This window comes from Syngnathus acus, chromosome 21 (genome assembly GCF_901709675.1).
Source record: "Syngnathus acus chromosome 21, fSynAcu1.2, whole genome shotgun sequence".
In the NCBI taxonomy this organism is placed as follows: domain Eukaryota; kingdom Metazoa; phylum Chordata; class Actinopteri; order Syngnathiformes; family Syngnathidae; genus Syngnathus; species Syngnathus acus.
Window position 1 is genome coordinate 6,385,715 of NC_051105.1, and position 18,323 is coordinate 6,404,037.

An 18,323-nucleotide genomic window follows, 5' to 3' on the forward strand; every position below is an offset into this window, starting at 1 on the left:
ATAAATACGCTTGTAAAGGCTTCTGATGTGGAACCTTAAAGCCAGGTGAGTGACTGTCCGGCCAAGGTTGAGCAAGACTATCGAGTGGCCTTTCTTCGCCGATCGATCAGATGGCAGCGAGACACTCCCCTGGCTGTTTACGAGTCAACATACCTGCCCACAAGTAATCAATAGGACCTGCGTGTCATGTTTACCTTTTGCTATGTTTCAGGATCCGAGCACACGTCGAAGAAAAAACACAATGCTGTTTGTTTGTCTCTGGTGGCTTTCAAAGCAACCTCAAGGGTCAAACCAATTCAGAGGACACATCATTAGGTACACCTAGATGATCCAATGGCACAACAATCTGCTTTACTAAGACAATGCTAACCTTGGTTTGAAACCGTGATTCAAAGCCATAACGCGATCCCTAACCCTTGTGAAATACCTTAACCCAGGCTTGAATCAGAAATGTGGAATTCTGGCTTGAAACTTTCCATGGAACTTCCAAACCTCTCTCAAACCCTTAATTTGAAAGTCTAAATCTACCTGGCAACCCTAATCCCAATTTAAAAAGACCAATCCAGATTTATAGACCAATTCTCAATTTCAAATTCTCTACCAACACAGGGTTTAAACCGTACTTTGAAATCCTGACCCAGATTTTAAACCCTCCTAATTTCAAATGTGAATAAATCTAAAAACCCAATCCTTGTTGAAAACCCTAAACCAGTTCTGTAATCCAAATTTTAAACAATCCTGACACCGTCTTAAAATCTACTTTGAAAACCTAACCCTGGATGGAAACCATAAACTGAAACGGGGAAATCGACTTTGTCAGAGCTTCATTTAACATGAGTGTTACATGAATGTAATTTTAGTGCTGATGCAGACCTCAGTATCCTCTGTAATGAACACATTATGACATAATCTATACAACTTGAGCATTATTATCTTCTTAGAGGCTGTATTGCTGATACAATGCTTGTATTGAACATCAATGGTGGTGGGTGAGCGTATTATCCGATAAATTGCATCCCTAGACTATCACAATTTTTAAATCAATCATGAAAGCTATTTGGCACATATATTTGAATCTGAGAATGAACAAAACTGTCAGATTACTGTAAAAAAACAACAATAAAATAAATAGGCTAGCACTGACACAGTTGTGCTTTATTGCTGTACAGTATTTATAAACATAATAAACATTTAACAATAATACAATCTCCCTCCCACACACAAACACATGAATGCATTTTAGGATTTGTTATAAATTATGTAAAAAATACAGTATAAAAAAAAATCTAAACAATGACACACATTGCTCTTTATATGTCAAAACAATAGTGCACAGCTGGATTGGAGTTCTAAAAAAAAAATGACGGAAAAAATGTGAAATGGATGTAGCACCAAAGATATACACTGATGCCCAATTAATTAATCTGGCAACATTTTGGCTGACACAAAGAGATGTGTGTGTGTGTGGGCGGCTTGTACTGTAGATGGATGACGAGGTATGAGACAGCGAGGTGATTCACAAGTGTGATGGGAAGCAGTCGGCCATGTATAATGTCTAATCTTTTTAGCATGTTTTAACAGCTGGGCCTTTATCTGCTTGACGTGTGGTCATACAAACACTAGTAATGGTAGTAATAATAATAATAATAATGCCGGTCTAACCATAGCAACCTCCAACTGACCTTACTGTTGCTCTTAATGTTTGTCAAACTGTTTTCAGTACATTTTGATACGCTACACCCATCTTTCTTCATCGCTGGAAAAAGGGAGATCAGTGCTAGCGCAATACTACACAGCTGCTGCCTTTTGTGCAACCACTATTGAATTGATTATCGCTCAGTGACCAACAGGTTGAAATGTGAATGGTTGTTTCTATAGACTCACTAACTGACTGCTGACAAATCTAAAGTGTTGGAGAAAATGGAGGGATGGGTGTGTATGGCGGATGTTGTCCACCTTTTTGCCTCCAGAGTCGCTTGAACAGGATAAGCAGTGGAAAATGGATGACCAGTGTTCACGCCATGAGTTTGCTTGGACAGATTCTACATTTCCTGCAAATCTGAAAAGGAAGAATGAAGAGAGCATTGGCTAAAACCTACTCCTACTGATGAGTTAACGCTACCATAAATCGGTTACTCGATTATCAGTGTGTAGGTGTGGATAAAAAGAATGATTACACATTGCTGTCCGTTAATTGGTCGATAGAGAATCGTCCACTCTGGCAAGATGACAAGATTGGAATGGTGGGAACTTGTCTTGTTCGAGGAAAAGTGATGACAAAATGTTCTTCACGGCTGTCCTTTTCTTTTGTTGCGTCACATTCTTCTTCTTTGATCAATTCGTGTGGGGGTTACTTTGTCAACTGGAATCCAAATGTTGACTGTCTGCCAAGAAAGTAAGTGATGCGGTAGGTAATAGAAAGCATGTCACGATTGTGAGAAAATACGTCGTAATTCATGGAGTTGTATATTTGTAAATTATTTTGCTATCAGAAGCACTTTCAGTTGTTTATTTTGAGGCGAAAATCGAGTTCTTTTGAATGGAGCCACAATTGATCGGTAACACCGAATCAATCAGACATATTGAGGACAATCACGAGGAATGAGGAAATCATTTCGAGCTATCGATACGTTTTGGTTCTAATGATTCCGACCCAACTTCAAAAAATGTGGGCGGTTATTTGAGCACCACCAGGCCTATTAAGGTAATGCAAACATATCTTGTTATTAGAACAAAATGGCAGGCCAGGAGAAGGGAGGGATGAAACATTATTAAATAGAATCAAAACAATTTCATTGCCATCGACATTCTTAAAAACAAGGTATTCACATTTTTAAAACAAACCTCAGTCATTGCATCGAACCCAAGGCAATCTTTCATGTCGGTCAACATCGTTTCATCTCTGTGCTTGGACACCACTCACTATTTACACAGCAGTTACCATGGAAACAGCCGTACAGCTACTCGGAGCCATTAACAAGGAGGGAGGAGGTCAAACACCAAAGGGCGGCAGGGTGGCGGGAATCGGGTCTGTCAGTTGGGGTCAACCGCTACGGAGGGTAACAGGGGGCAGATTCTGTACAAACGAGGACATCTGCTTCTTTTCCACAGTCACTTTTCAACACGTTCCTCACAGGATGTGGAATGAGAACAGGCTGGGTATTCTAAGGGCTATCATAGACACTTTGGCACTGACAGAGCAAGTGATGCCATGCTGTATTTCTAACTGTCGTGTCAGATCTCTTTTTTACTACAAAGCAAAGTGCAGTAGAATGCATTCGTCCAGAGGCGTTTGTCAAAGGCCGGCGGCGGAGAGAAATGCACCTTTGGAGTCTACTGAGGTTCACCCGATCCGCTGTTGGCATGCAAGGCTACTCAGCGAGAGTTTTCTGAAACCTGGAGTGTGTTGAAAGGCCTTGGTTGACGTGTAAACTTGAAAAGTCGCTGGAAAGCTCATCAAGTATAATCAGCAGCACCTTTTTTGGAGGGGGAGGATGGACCTTTGACCTTTTCCCTCTCACACCAACCATGCCAGATTCTTAAAATAAATATGTCTATATTTACATGTCCCTGGGAATCTTAATGCTGTCTGCTTTCCACGCATTTCTTTAGAGTCACAAAGTGCTTGGTAAGTGGCAGGGTTAGGGGGCGTCCTTTGCTCAGAGGCCACTCCATCGGGTGTTCTCGAATCCTCGCGTCCTACGTCATGGCGAATTCTTCCTGCTGGACCTGAGCAGTGCGGGCGGCACTGGGGGAGACTGAGGCGGTGGACGGTGTTTCCAACCCTTCCGCCCCTCACAGTGCGCCTGCCGCCATTGCAGGAGCTCTCGCAGCGTGGTGCCCGCATCCCCGTTGGTAAGACGCAGCCTCTGAAAAGCCTGCGTTTGGACAGAGGAAGAAAGTGTGTCGGTTCTGACCGGCCAGATGAATACAGTGGAACCTCTAAAGCCAAACAGCTCAGAATTTAACCATGTATTTTAATGAAACTATTGATTCAGGCAGGGTTTTTCAAAGCTTCAAATTTGCTTCATGAACCAGTTGTATTTTTTATCTCCTCTAGATAGCACCCTCCCTTCAACTCTACCTATTTTCCATTTCTCAAACCACTTCATTTAAATTAACGGTGTCATCTAGAAGAGTCAAAAAATAAAACTGGTTCAAGAAGCAAATTTGAAGCTTCAGTTTGCCATCAATACTTGTTATTGGGTAAAATACTGTAATTTTTTAATGGATCATAAAGCAGACTTGCAATTTTGTTAGTAGGTTTTGGGGTTGTATTTGAGTCTAAAAAATAGTAAATCTTAATTTCCAAATGGGCATGGCTCTTTATTCAGCCTTTTTCAATTTAACATATTTTTCTGTGATGCCACCACAGAAAGGTAGCAGAGATGGCAAAGAGTGAAAAAAGGATATCAATTTAACACCGGAATGGATTTGTTCGAATTCCATTATTCCCTAATCATTATTTCAAAACCTAGTGAACAGCTTTTACATGAATTTAGAGGTTCCCCTGTAATTACTTTATGGTCAGATAGGACCTTAAACGACAAAATGATGATTTAGAGGTTGGGAGCAAAGTGCAGCATGAATGACAAGCAAATGGGAGTTCTACGCAAGGAGACAAAATCAAATTAATGGAGCAAAAAGATTGAGCACGTGCCATACTCTAATCAGGCAGCCATTAGAGTCGACGCCTACAGTCTGGGAAAATTAGGACATGGCTATCATTTCTATCGGAAAGAAGATGGAGATGTTGACGTCAGCGAAGCGGGCGGGGAATTTCCCCTTCTGATTGACAGCTCTATAGCGCCGCATTCACATCTCCTGGATGTATTGCCTCAAAAGGGCTCACGTGTATTACAGTCGGGGTCGTTCAGCGTGGACAATCCAAATGTACACACACTCGCACGTACACAAACACACAGAGTACATCACTCATCTGTGAGTGGATATTCTGGTAGATCAATCAGAGATGGGAATTCCAATCTGCCTCAGTCAGTAATTCCAGAAAGAGGAGTGAGCATGGTTGATACATACCAGAATAGAACATGGAGGTTGTAGCTTATTGATGACATCACATTACAACCAGTGAAAATTTCTTTTACCTGCACAATTTAGTTTCAAAGCCAGGACTGAAATTCAGTCTTGAAACAGATTCGTTTAACAATTTGATTACGCTTTGTGGCCTTTGGTGGTAGTGTTGCAGAAGTAAATCGCATCAAAAAGGGATTTGTAATATTTTGGTTACACTTTATACAGTTGCCTACATAACTGAAAAGCACAACCACAAATCTGAGAATTAGGTAGTGCTTTATAAAAATAAGTTGATGATTAACTGTTAGACTATAACTTGTAATGAGTAGCAGTGTAAAAAAAAAAAAAAAGGGAACTCAAAATTTCAAGGCAACAAATTGAAACATTTTTAAGTTGGCCAAATCAACAAAATATTTTCAGTTAATGTGAAAACTGCCTTTACATTCTCACCCAACTGTAAGATGTAAGTCTCATAGTTCCATTCTAAACTTTTGGCTGGTGCTGCTGGAGGGATTACTGCTCTACCTTGTACATGAGAAAGAGAGCGAGCGAGAGTGCGAGAGAGAATTTGCTAGAGCCGGCATGTCTCAAAGTTCGCGTCCCTGTATAACCCGAGAAATCAAGGTCATTTTGTGAGCAGCGCAGTCAAGTTCTTCCACTCCACATTAGGAAAACAAGAACTTTGTGGACTTTCTGCAACAGAGAGAATCTCCTGTTTAAACAGAGAAGGGCTATCAAACACAGCTGCCGCCAAGGTCACCATAGGGTAATTATGAAGGCCGCCTCATGAAATGTATTTCATCAGTTGAGGGTTCTTAAGTTAAGAACCTCGTAGTATCCAAACACGGACGAGCCTACCATGACTGTCCTTACTACAATTTGAAGATATTGTTTCACTAATTGCTTAACAATAGCCAAGAAGCTGAATACAAATGCCTGATGGAAAACAAATGCACAAAAATAAGATGCAGATAAGAAAGAGCCTCACTTGTTCTGGAATCAGATGTTAATTATAAGCAGGGATCCGTTTCCAGAAGAGTTTTAATGTAAAAAAAAAAAAAAAAAAAAAGCATTGATGCTTATTTCAATGTGACCCCCAAAAACTGCCCCCGAAATAATAATAAGCATGACTGATGATCTTAGACTTCCATAGAAAAATGATTTCACCACCAAAGATGGGTTCCCATCAGCACTTTGATGAACTCACAATGGATTCGATTGAAGCATAGTTACAGAATGAATTTCCGGACGGACTCACCACATCCCTACATGTGGACTGCAGCTTCCAGTAAGCACCCCCCCACCCCCCGCGCAACACCCTCGTCGATCAGAGGGCGGCCCCAGCTCCAAATGGAGAAAAATTGAGATGACCCCTCTGGAAGATAAAGGATAAAATGATAATCTTGTGGTCATTGGGTAAACACATGAAGACATATCGACAAAATGATCATAGATCAAGAAAGCACTCTTCAAGGACTTTAATAGCGCATGCGACTCGGTGGGGTTTGTCGCACATTGATTTTTGATCTTATTACTGGTGAACTTTGAACTGAGCCGTTACCCCAGGCAATCAAGATCTATTACCATCAAAAACTGAGCAGCTGGGAGGCTGTTTTCCTCATATGGCCATCTAGTTTAGGGGCAATCTGACAAAAATGGTGGTTTTGCTTGTGAGAGATATTAGTGTGGTAAACATTAAGCTATACTTGGGCGAACAGTTCACTCTTGTTAAAATTGACAACAAACGTGTGTGTGTGTGTGTCTGTGTCTGTGTGTGTGTCTGCGCTCAAGGCTTTAAACTTAATCCTGCAACCAAACACCTGAGTGCAGAGGCAGGGAAAGCTTGCACGTCACGGGTTGCATATGTTGCCCCAGGGAGGCCACTTTGCTCACAATGTAAACAAAAACAATAACAGCTGAAACCTAAATACATTTCAACTTAAATCATGTTAGTTTGTAAATGTGCACGCCAGTACGGAAGATACGGCATAATGTTGTGGGATCTATTATGTATTACTTGTTATAAACTTTAACTCTTTTGTTAGCCAAATCAGCAGCACCCGACCAAAGCACCAAAGAAGTTCTAGTAGATTCTGATGTGTCTGCTCCACAATATTGCATGCGTCTACATTTGTGTATTCTTTTTTTAAAACTTAATTTTCACTTGATGATTTAAGTTTTAACCTCACTTAAAAACACACTCATCTGAAATTATCTGGCATAGCCTATTTGTGGTGTAAATACCCTACTCTTTGTGCTCCTAAATCCTCGAGTTTAATAAGGTCACAACAGAAAGCAACAGTCGCCTCTTGTAAAGAGGATTAAAATAAATCAAGTTAAGGACGACTGCACTTTTATTACAAACGCATACGATAAGTCTATGCACGTGTGTTTGTGTGTGTGTGTTACCTGCATATGGTGACTATCCATGTGCCTTTGCAGAGAAGATGTGGACATGTTTGACTTGACGTGACGGTCATCCTCCAGTGAACCTGAGCACACAATTACATGAGGCGTCTGAAATGACTTGAACAAGACATCGTTATCGATTTAGGATTGACAGAGTCACCTTAGGATGAAAGGAAAGAATTGTTTGAAATGCAATAAAAGTCTACCATTGGAGATCTGGTTGCCGTTCTCAATAGGGGCGTGGCTTGATGAGTGAACTGCATGATTGTTGGCGTTCTTGTCCTGTAGCTGCAGTGATGGCGAGGATGGGGCGGAGCCACACTCTTCCCGGCCAGGTAAATTGATGTTGGAGTTAAAACCTGGAAAGAACATACTCGCACGTAAAGTCGAGAATGTGGAGTTCTGTGTGTCTGCTGAGCGAATTTTGTGGCTTTGTCTACCGCATTCTACACATCTGTATGTTCAGTCATACTATTTAGGATTCATTCAGCTGCATTTGGCCATCCCATTCTGAGAATATGTTTTCCCCCCTCCCCCTCCAGTTCATCCGTCCAACGCCAGTGATTGCACCTAAATATAAACCCGCCACTCTCAACTCATGTTCCCGGTAGGCCGCCACGTGATAACGGGCAACGCAGGTAGAGCAAGCGGTGGCGGTAGATGTGAGAAAAGATGAGTCATGTCCCAATCACAACAGTACGACAATGACGAAGAGCTGGCGTTGGGTTCAATCCCTGGCATGGAATGCCGCCGTCGGGGCGGAAGGGGGCGGGGGTGGAGACTTTGAGTCTTATGACAGTGATTTCCTGCAGCCTGCCAAGACCACCTGCCCTCTCCCGCTGGCATTCCGGTAGTTTGCTCATTCCCCGAGGATGAGGGAGGCAGCTGCTCCTCACAGAAATGTCGAGGCTAGCGACTGTAACCTCTGTCCCCGCCCCTGGCATCAGGTATCACACTGAGCCGCTTAACGGCCGAGAGGGAACGGAAGTGGAGCATCCTGTTAAGCCCGTTGGCATCCCGCCGCTCTCAGATCTAAGTGGGCCGCTTTGCTTGGCCTACTCAAAATAACAGCAAGGTTGTGATCACCACCACCCGCCCCCTCAAGTGCCAGCTTCCCTGTCACAAACCCAGTTTCCATCACGCCAACACAGTGCCTGCGTAGGAGCGCGTGCTCGCCCGTGAAGAAGAAAAAAAAAAAAAAAGCTGACAACGTCACACTTCAGGCCAATGTGTCAGCGCCAGAGCTCCCATTTCGCCTCTTATAAGGCCTTCAGCCTCTCGCCCCCTGAACACGCTCTGGCAACGTGATGGAGGGCGACCCTCAGGGAAGCAAATACACAAGCCCTGTGACGGCAACGGAGTCTCGCACTTTCTGCTGAATGCAATTTCGAGAACCTCTTAGATAACCGTCCCGGGTCTCCCGGAGCACCGCTTTTGGCCCGTCAGACTGGCTTCTGTAGAACACGAGTGAACTGTTAAATATTTGATAGGCATCCTCATCATTCCGCTGCTCATGTATTATTAAGCCCGCCACAACTAATACTCCTCCAGGAAACAGCCACTCGGATGAATACGGCATGGGAGGACAGTTTCTCCCTTGGCTGGAGTGTTTTCAACAGCTGTGAGAATTAAACTTGATTCTAAAACTATCCTTGGATGTCTGACATTGGGTCGTTTCAAGTCTGGTTGGGTGTGGTAAAGTACAACATCAATTTGACCGAATTTACGCATTGCATGGAGGTTCCATCTTGCCAATTTTTAAAATGGAACAATTAGATCCAGGTGGATTTTGACGCACTTACACGGTTGAAATGAAAACGATTTTTCGGTTCGAATGGGTTGTCGTCACACCCCTAGAAATTAGCCTAGCTATTTGGTTTTCTTTCTACAAATTTTCCACTTTGTATTTTCCGGCAGGCTGGATTGCCCTGGGGCAGAAACTCAAATGACCCATATAGGACTTGAGCGGAAAAGCGTCTCGAACAAATATGGTAAAGTCGCGTTCGGTCAAGGACTTAAGTTGGTTTGGAGCGTACTTGAGAGTTGGATGCATTCTCTGTTGAGGAAACTCAACAGAGGGAGTCTTCGGTTTACGACCGGCTTCTGTTTGCCGTCTTCTGCAACGTTTTAGAGGAACGGATAAATCATTGTTGGTTTTTTATATTTTTGTCCATTTTCATTTTAAAACTGAGTTGTGTTAATGGGTCCCCATGGGCTGCAGTAATTACAGTGCTATTCTTCGTAGTTTATGGGCTTTTTTACTGGACTGTTCTCGCCATCTAATTAGCTTTCACTATAGATCCCATCTTTGAGTGCTGTTTCAGTAATAGTCTAAGCCATTTCACATAAATATGACTTTCCAAGAATATTCCTGGGAAAAACACATAAGCACTAAGTGAAGCGATGGTAAGACTAAACGTGATGATGCACGCGGGGCACCGCAAGCTCAACTAGGCGTGGACACCGTCACAAATCACTCAAATAATACTGTTTACTGCGCACGCACTGCAGCGGCAGCAGGATGAAATGTGCCACAGCTGGCAGCGTAGACAACAAGGTCAGCGATGGCTGTTACTCATTATCTGCGCTCGCTGCATGGATGCGGATCTTGTTTGTTTTCCCGATGGGAAGGGGGTCGTCTTTAAGGGGGCGTGACGGATTTGTGAGGAACACATTGTGACAATGATAATATGTGGGAAAATATGTTTTGCCCCATTTTAGCATAAAGGTCAGCCTTTCCATCAGCATCCCCAGGTTCGCTATGCTCTAAATTACTACTTGCATGATGTAACGCCGCATGGCGAGATAAGCCCGCTAGCTCGTTAGTTATCCCGATGCACCCACCAAAGGATGCTGCAGCTGTATTCTGGAATAAATGGACTAGCTCAAATGTGCCAAATAGCGTACTTGGCTACAACATCGCTCAAAAATGAGAGAAATGAAACACCTACAATGAAAAACAGAGGACTATTACTTATCTATTGCCCCCTACACTACAGGACAGTGCAGAAGGTAATCACCCAGCACCCAATACATCAACTCCAGACTTGAATCAAGAACTAGAGTAAATACAACACACAACAGACACACATCGAAGCAGACTGAGTGGGCCATGGTGAAAGAGTACAATAAAGCAGAGGTTAACTTGCCATCACCCCCACGCTAATGTATATCTGGCCCATGGGTTCACTGGGTGCCGTCGGTGCAAACAATGAAAAATGATGAGAGGAGCTTTATGGTCTTGTTTTATGTTGTACAAGTAGAACCTCTGAAGTCGATCAATGTACAATTCAGCAATGTCCCTGTGGGGTTAGAGGGGGCTTTTAGAGGAATAACACCACCGTGTGCTTGGGCTTTAATTATTGGAAAAATAAAATGTTGTGGATCACACCAAGCCTTAGCATGGGATTATCTTTTGCTTTGTCTTTATGAAAACAAGAAGACTCTGTGGTTGCTTTTCATTAATATTTAGTTACAGGGGTGTCAAACTCAATTTTGTCGCGGGCCCCAGTCATTGTTTCCGCCAGAGGGCCATTATGACTGTCAATGACTTATATTGTATACAGTATAGGTTATGTACACAATAAAATGATGAATAACTGGTTTTGAAATTAGAGACTTATAAAAACTAATGTCCGTGTAGTATGGCGTCAAAGGTGAATGCCTGTTTTGAGGGTTCGCCATATGAATTGAGGGCTTTGATTCATATTGATATTTGGGAATGGGAACACAATTTGATGTCAGAGGTTCCACTGTATGTTAAAAATGTGTGTTGGAGTGACGAACCTCCATCTCGCTTCTTGCGTCCCATTGAGGACTTCCTCAACAGGCTGCGTCCTGTGCTGAACAAGGTGTTGAGCTCATCTAGGGGGCTGGTGAGGGGTCTTCCATTGGCCGGGTTGAACAACAAGGGCGATGAGGAGCAGGAGTGAGCCCTTCGAGGTTCCGGGCGGCACATCTTCCCCGGGGAGTAAGGAGGCGGCTTGCCCAGTGGTTCCACACTTGGTCTTTGTGACGTTATGGCCTTGGAGGAGTCTGATTGGGTGACAGAAGCGGTCCGCGTCAGCGTGAGGAAGCCGGCGTCAGGTGGGAAGGGGAAGTGTGAAGGTGGTCTATATGGAGGAGGTGGACCACTTGTGGTAGAAAGAGGAAGTGGCGGGGTTAGTGGAGGGGTAGCCTTCTTCTCCGGCATTAGGACGGTGAGGCTTGGGGAGGAGTCGGCCCGCTGGCGCACATATTGAGGTGACAGTGGGCTGTCCGGACCTGCAGAATAGTTGAGATTGGTCTCAAACACTGGGAGCTTCTTGACCTCTAAAGGAGTGAGGGGAGACTCGTCTGAAGCAGGGGAGCAGGTGACGGGAGATGGCGGGAACACCAGGAGCGGTGGTCGATGCGGGAGCAAGTTGGGAAAGGGGGCCGGAATGTCACAGCCGCCATCTTTCCCATGCTGACTCCTGGGAGCGCTGCTGATCGCCGTGTTAGTTGGGTGAGCGATGTCCAGAGCTGCCATCACCCCTGACGTCATTCGTTTATTCTCCTCACTTTGAGGGCGACACATGCCGGATGTAAAGAGGCCCAAGTTGAGAACCTCCAGCTTGGTTGGTTTGGTTACAGCGGCGGGTGGAGGCGCAGCATCATCGGGAGGAAAAAAGGTCATCTCCTCATAGACGGCCTCTGAATCCGCTTCTTCCGGACTATCGGGTGGCTCTTGGAGGCTCCGAGCTCGGGGGTGAGAGCCAAGCATCTCAATGTAGATGTCCTCTTCGTCCTGGACCTGGTAGGGACTTAGCGCAAAGCCCTGTGGGGCATCTAGGGAGGCCGCTTTCTGCATCATGCCGCTGGTGCGCGACAGCAGCGCTGTCTTGACGTCAGCGGGGCGAAGCTGGTGGAGGAGGGGCGCCACGGCGTTGATCTCCTCGTACGAGCCCGTCAGCTTGGTGTTGGGACTGCGCTTAGGCTTGGGCGGGGGCACCTTCCTCATGGTGGTGTAGTCATCGCTGTGGGGGCGGGGCTTAGAACCTGAGGAAAAATTGAGAACATTTTCTTCTTGAAAACGGGGAAAAAAAACAACTGAAATGCAATATACAGACTAGCAACCATCTGTCATGTCTTCTAAAATCAAGTGCATGTACCTGCGGGGTCTGTTGGAGACAGCTGGGATTTGGGGGGACTCCCAGCTGGTGAAGCGTAGCCTTCTGGAGTGGGACTCTCCTTGACCGCCATCACCAAACCGGCACTAACCACCTCGTACGACGCGCTCAGGCGCGTGTTGGGGTCCCTTTTTGGTTTGGGGGGAGGTTGCTTACGAGGCGAGGAAGTGGCACAACAACCGATATTGTCCATGTTGGTGTGAGCTACTTGCTGCAGCGCTGGTTTGACTGCCGGGCCGCTGGTGGAGTGTGTTGTATTCTCCATAGCCAGGGGGAGTGGCACCGAGCTGGATCGAAAGTGCCGAATGACTCGACTTCCCCCGTTCCCAGCACCTTCGTGGACTTTTCCAACTTTTTCCATAACCCTGCATGTCATATTAATAATTAGATCACTATACAGTCCAATTAAAATTAGAGATGAACTCTTCTATCATCCATGCTATAGCCACCCTTTAAAGCATTTTTTTTTTTTTTTACATATGAATGCTGCATTACAGTCACACATCAACTGTCATGCTACAAATGTGAACTAAGGAGGCCAATTGGAGGATAAAGAGACAAGAGATTATGTTTTAGATCTAATCTCCCAACAGTAATTTGATCATATCCAGTTTGATATTTCCTACTCTAATCTCAGTGAACCATCTGTTCGTCCTATGATTGCATGCGGAGGAGGCTTGGGGGAGGGGCATGTAGGAGACTATGTGCGTAAAGGCTGAGGGAAGGAATTTTAAATACCTGCGGACATATTAAGTTGGTTTCACTGAATTTGAGCATGTGTAGCATTTCTTTCGCAATAAAATTCTTCTTATGAAACCTTTTATAGTTATCCAATTTAGTCACACGCCAATATGTGATTGTTAGTGTGTGTGTGTTTGCGGCAGGCAGCAGATGTCACATGCACAAGGACACTCTACACAAGGACATTTGAAAGTCAGTGGGATCTTGTTCAACAATAAATTAGTATCCAAAACATTGCGCAAATGTTTTTGATACAGTTCTTGTATCGGATCTCATGAGATTGTGCAAGTGTGCCTCATGCTGTGGCTTTTGACTATAAGTGTATATTTGTAAATGTAGCTTCAATTAACCTTCAGAAAAGCCTTTAGGGTCTGGATTGTTTTGTTTAGTTATAAGGTTGTTTGAAGAAAAACGGATTATTTTGTAACGGGGGCTGTGTTACAAGTGTACAAAGTGTAATCTGGCTGTGAATTTGCTATTTAGCAACTTTGCTAATTTATCAATGACCATGCATCACGGAGTTCACAAATCACCTTTTAACCGGTTGCTCCTCCTCCTTGCCAACAGGGTCGGGCCTCTCCCCGAGTGGCGGACTGCTGCCAAGGGCGGTGGCGAGGATGAGGCCGCTGTTGCCGTGGCAGCGCAGGCGGTCACTCTCCCGCGCGATGTCAGATGCGTTCTGTATGACGAGGTAGTCGTAAGTCCGTAGCCCCATGTCTTCCGCCCCCTGTAGGAAGCGACGCACGCTGCCCTCGTCCTTGTGCCGCGAAGACAACCGCCGCCGGACGCGTCGTCGGACTAGCCAACCACGTACCACTGAAAGGAAGCATTACACATATTTACAAAGAAATATCTCGAGTCATCAATATTCATCTTTACCTTTCTGGCAGGTGATGATCTTTTTATGCAGCTGGTAGCAGCGGTCGTTGAGCTGGTCTGCCTGCCAGTACTTGAGAAACACTTTACTGCTGCCCATCTAAACACACAAAAATACACAAACGATGAGGTTTAAGAATATACAATATAGTTGCGGTGCAGAGACCCCGGCAACCTGAGAGACGATTGGAGCGCGGCGATGTATGACAGATGCGTGGGTGTGGACTGTTGACACCGCATTCAATTCCTTCATTTAAAAAAAAAAAAAAAAAGGGGCGGAAGGAGTCACGGCGGTATTTGGGAGGGGACAATCACAATGATGGGGTGAGTGACATCCTTCCAGCAGCTACTACTTGTAGAATGGATGTCCAAAAAGCCAACATTGTGAAGGAGTGCGTGTGTATGTGTGTGAGTGAGTGCGGCTGCAGCTGATGTGACCCTTGAGGTCACTCGCTCAGACACAACAGCAGTCTGGCAGACGGGGAGCAAGAGGAGGCAGGGTGGATGGGTGGGTGGTTCCGAGGGGTTCCCTGTTCATGTGTGCGTGCGTGTGTATGTGTGTGAGCAGCTACGAGGGAAGAATGATGATGAGGTGGGACAGCTGGAACGTGTTGACGAAGATTCCAAGGAATCTCTGACAAACAGGGAGGCGGGGGTCAGGGGATTAAGTCATTTGACAAAATCTTTTGTTGGCGATGGGAAGACAGAAAAAGGCGCACACCTGCCATCCCTGCAGTTTGGTCTGTTGCAGTACACAGCGACACTTCTCCTCCGCTGACAATTTCCTCTTGTCGCCCAGCGTTGGCACAACGAGATCTTTGTATCTGAGACGTACAAAGACAAATAAAACATCAGAGGAGAGAAGACAGTGTTCAACTTGAACAAGAGGCTTTAGTTGGGGAGAAACAATAGGTTCAAAGGTCAGGGGGGGTCAAAGACCAGCAAAACAGCATCTGTTTCTGTTGGGGTTGCCCGGGGCAACTGTGGCTATGAATGGTCATCAGAATGAAGACATTGGTCTGTTTTGTTTTGGTTTGGGAGTGAGACGTGTTTAGTTTGATTATAAAAATGTGTCATGGTTGTGTTGGCAGAATAATGTCAATGTTAAAGACCTTTTTGGAAAGTCTGTTCCACTCAAAAGATTGTGAAGCAACACAGATTTGTTTTGAAGCCGTTCTAAGGAATGCGGACCAATAAATCAGCAGGATTTCCAAAGGCCACATTACCAGTCCAGCCACTCAACATCAAGATAAGGACACGCTGAGTGCTAACCCTCTTCACTCAGCAACCCATTTGCAGCTGCGTTCGAGTTAGGTTGTGAACTGTTTGTGAATTCTGGTCAAATTTAATTTGATCATATTTAGAAACGATTGTTCCCAAAATAGTCATTCCATTTAAAAATTGTGCTATTTTTACAAATCGTCCTTACAAAATACAATTACCCAGTGGAAAAACACAATTAAAATCTATCTACTAAAGGGGTATTGGGGGTCTACACTGCTGGGGTCTTCTCTATGTCATTTATTTTCTTACCCATTGTAGTTGGATTGGGTTAAGTCACATTCTTCAAAGCCAAGATTGCAGTTATGCCTTAAACGGGTATTCCCCAATCTATTCCCACCAACTTGGAAGCATACTGAAGAATTAAGACCGAAATGGAACAAAAAGGTCCAGCCCGACCCGTAATTGATGAATTGACTGATTAAAAGGATGGCGTTAAAGCCTTTGTGCATATGTCAGCTATGTTGCATCCAAATTTATAATCATAACGCTGTTGGGATTGTTGAGGCAGAGATGATGATGTCACACACATCAAATGAAGCAAATATAACAAGCAGATGGCTGTGAATCTAAATCACTCATGTTGTCATTTGCAAGCAAACGTGGGTTCGCTTGATTTGCGCTTGAACTCTGGCTAACCCTCTTCCTGTATGGAAATAGCAGTTCGGCAGACAGCGCCCGCTATCCCCCACAGGGCCCATAAAAAACAAAAGAACTGTGTAAACCCATAACCCCCTCGATAGGGATAAGAAAACCTTACGTGGTCGCTCGATCCACAAATAATACCCCAAAAGTATTCAATTTATAGTTCAACTAAAATCTCGTCTCAAAGTCAATTGAAATTTCAGCACCTAGCGATTAACTAAAAAAGTTTGGAGCTAAACACGCTACATAAAGGGTGTTTATCCGCCAGCCGGCAGCAATGAGGGTCCACTTGTCACTATCCACTCCATGTGATGGAGTCGTCTGAAGTGCTCTGTGAAGAAATGCTGCAAACACTCAAAAAAGAGGGGCCGGGATTTACACGAGCGACACAAAACATAGACAGTATTTGACCTCGTGCAACTGTCAGGAAATAAATTTGGCCACAAAACAGAGAGAATCATAAAAGGGAAATAAAAGCAATGGTAAAATAGATTTGCTCATAAATCTCCAGTTGCCAGGACACTAATGCAATTCCCTTAATACAGCCTCGAGGACTTTAGGGAAGCGGCCTGCGTGTGTGTGTGTGTGTGTGTGTGTGTGTGTGTGTGTGTGTGTTAACGAGAACAAAGCAAAACTCAACCTTAACGGCTGACTTATTGCTCTGTTGTAGGATTTGGTCAAGGGCCGGGACCTGATCTTAAACGGGGGACAAATGGAAAAAGGGATTAGATCAGTAGTAGGGAAAAAAAATAAAAACTGATGTCCCTTGGGAGAGTGGAGACAGTTCATTGGTCAAGGCTGAGCCCAGGAGGGGATAAAAATGACACTTTGAGTTCCTACACTGTTTTATTCCAGCGTTTACATCAGGATAGTCCGAGACAAAAAGGTCAGAGTGTTTTCACACAGAACACAAGAAACAAAAATAAAAAGCATCAGCTCAAAATCAGAGATGGGTGATGATTCAGTAAAAAAAAAAAAGTTGAAATGCTTTTTCTGATGTGTCACAATTCCTTTACTTTTTAGAATGATCATATTTTCAAATTCACCCAATACAGAGTCGATTTGACATCCATTATTAAGTCTTTTTATCAGGAGGCCTTCCTCATGGGGATGACTTGAAATTGACTCATTTCTTTGGAATAGGCATACTTGGGCCGGATCAATTGCTTTTCCAAAAATGTTGTTTGTGTTCATCATTCCTAACAGGGCCTTAAAATATTTTCTTATTACGGAATTATCGGGAAAGTTCAGCCCCTCAAGCCAGCTTCCTGGCACCTCCATTGCAAGTAGACATACTGGAAAGTCTCATGGACTCATAAATCAAAAGACACAGGAAGTCTACCATTTAAGTGTGAAGCAGCCATTTTAGGGTCATTTAGTGCAATTTCCTAGGGGGCTTCAAGAACAAACTTGTATTGGAGAGTTTTTCCAATTAGCCCCAAATTTGAACAATGTGTACAGACAGATAATTGCAGAAAACTGCTTCAATTGTTGGGAATGCTTCGATGGATGAAAAACACAATTCTAATAACTGAGCCCTACAAAGTCATCCAAACACATACCCACAAAAAAAAAAATATATATATATATATAACGTGGTGAACTTCTACCTACCTTTTTATTCTCCATTTAGTCACAATAGAAAGTCTGACATCACTTCAGTAAAAGCCAGAGCAGGAGATATGATGTGATGTTGATGGTGTTGGGTAGTGGAAACTTTTTGGTGAGGGGGTTGGTGTGTGTGGGGTGGGTCATGTGATCAGCTTTGTCCTCTTTTATAATGTGGGAGGAATGTCCATGTTAATCCCTTCACTTTCTAAAGCAGACAATAACAGGGGATGAGAGAGAGTGACAGAGGAATGGAGAACCAAAAAAAAAAAAAAAAAAAAAAGCTTGAAGCCACATTGCCTCCAATGCTTGTAGGAATGTGAAGATGAAGGAGAGATGTGAAGTAAAATGCCAAAGAGATCTGTCAGAGAACCATTCTATTTCCTGGCAAAAACCCCCAAAACAAGCTATTTTGACATAGCAAGAAAACTCCGCTGAGGTAAATTGGCGAGAGTAGCAATGCAGTGAAGAAAAGAGGAGCGCTAATGATGTCAAATCGAAGTAGTGGAACACGGAGACCTCACACGCAACTCACTTAATGCATCCGTGTCACACTGACATGAGAAACGTGATAGTGGC

At 44.1% G+C, this 18,323-nt stretch overlaps 1 protein-coding gene across 7 annotated transcripts in view; it reads right to left on the reverse strand.

Annotated features, from left to right (window-relative positions):
* Positions 1–1,129: 1,129 nt before the first annotated feature.
* myo16 (myosin XVI) overlaps positions 1,130–18,323 on the reverse strand; it is a 66,917-nt gene continuing 49,723 nt past the window's right edge. For 6 of the 7 annotated variants that reach the window (XM_037240099.1, XM_037240098.1, XM_037240093.1 and 3 more), the window contains 8 exons: positions 14,932–15,034; positions 14,214–14,310; positions 13,868–14,150; positions 12,576–12,958; positions 11,230–12,462; positions 7,650–7,802; positions 7,444–7,526; positions 1,130–3,878 (listed from right to left, as the gene is read on the reverse strand). In XM_037240099.1, the coding sequence (XP_037095994.1) occupies positions 3,705–3,878; positions 7,444–7,526; positions 7,650–7,802; positions 11,230–12,462; positions 12,576–12,958; positions 13,868–14,150; positions 14,214–14,310; positions 14,932–15,034 (2,509 nt within the window). In that variant the 3' untranslated portion in view covers positions 1,130–3,704. Of the gene's footprint in view, positions 3,879–6,292; positions 6,410–7,443; positions 7,527–7,649; positions 7,803–11,229; positions 12,463–12,575; positions 12,959–13,867; positions 14,151–14,213; positions 14,311–14,931; positions 15,035–18,323 lie in introns of all 7 variants that reach the window. The other variant, XR_005096158.1, reaches the window with a different exon arrangement.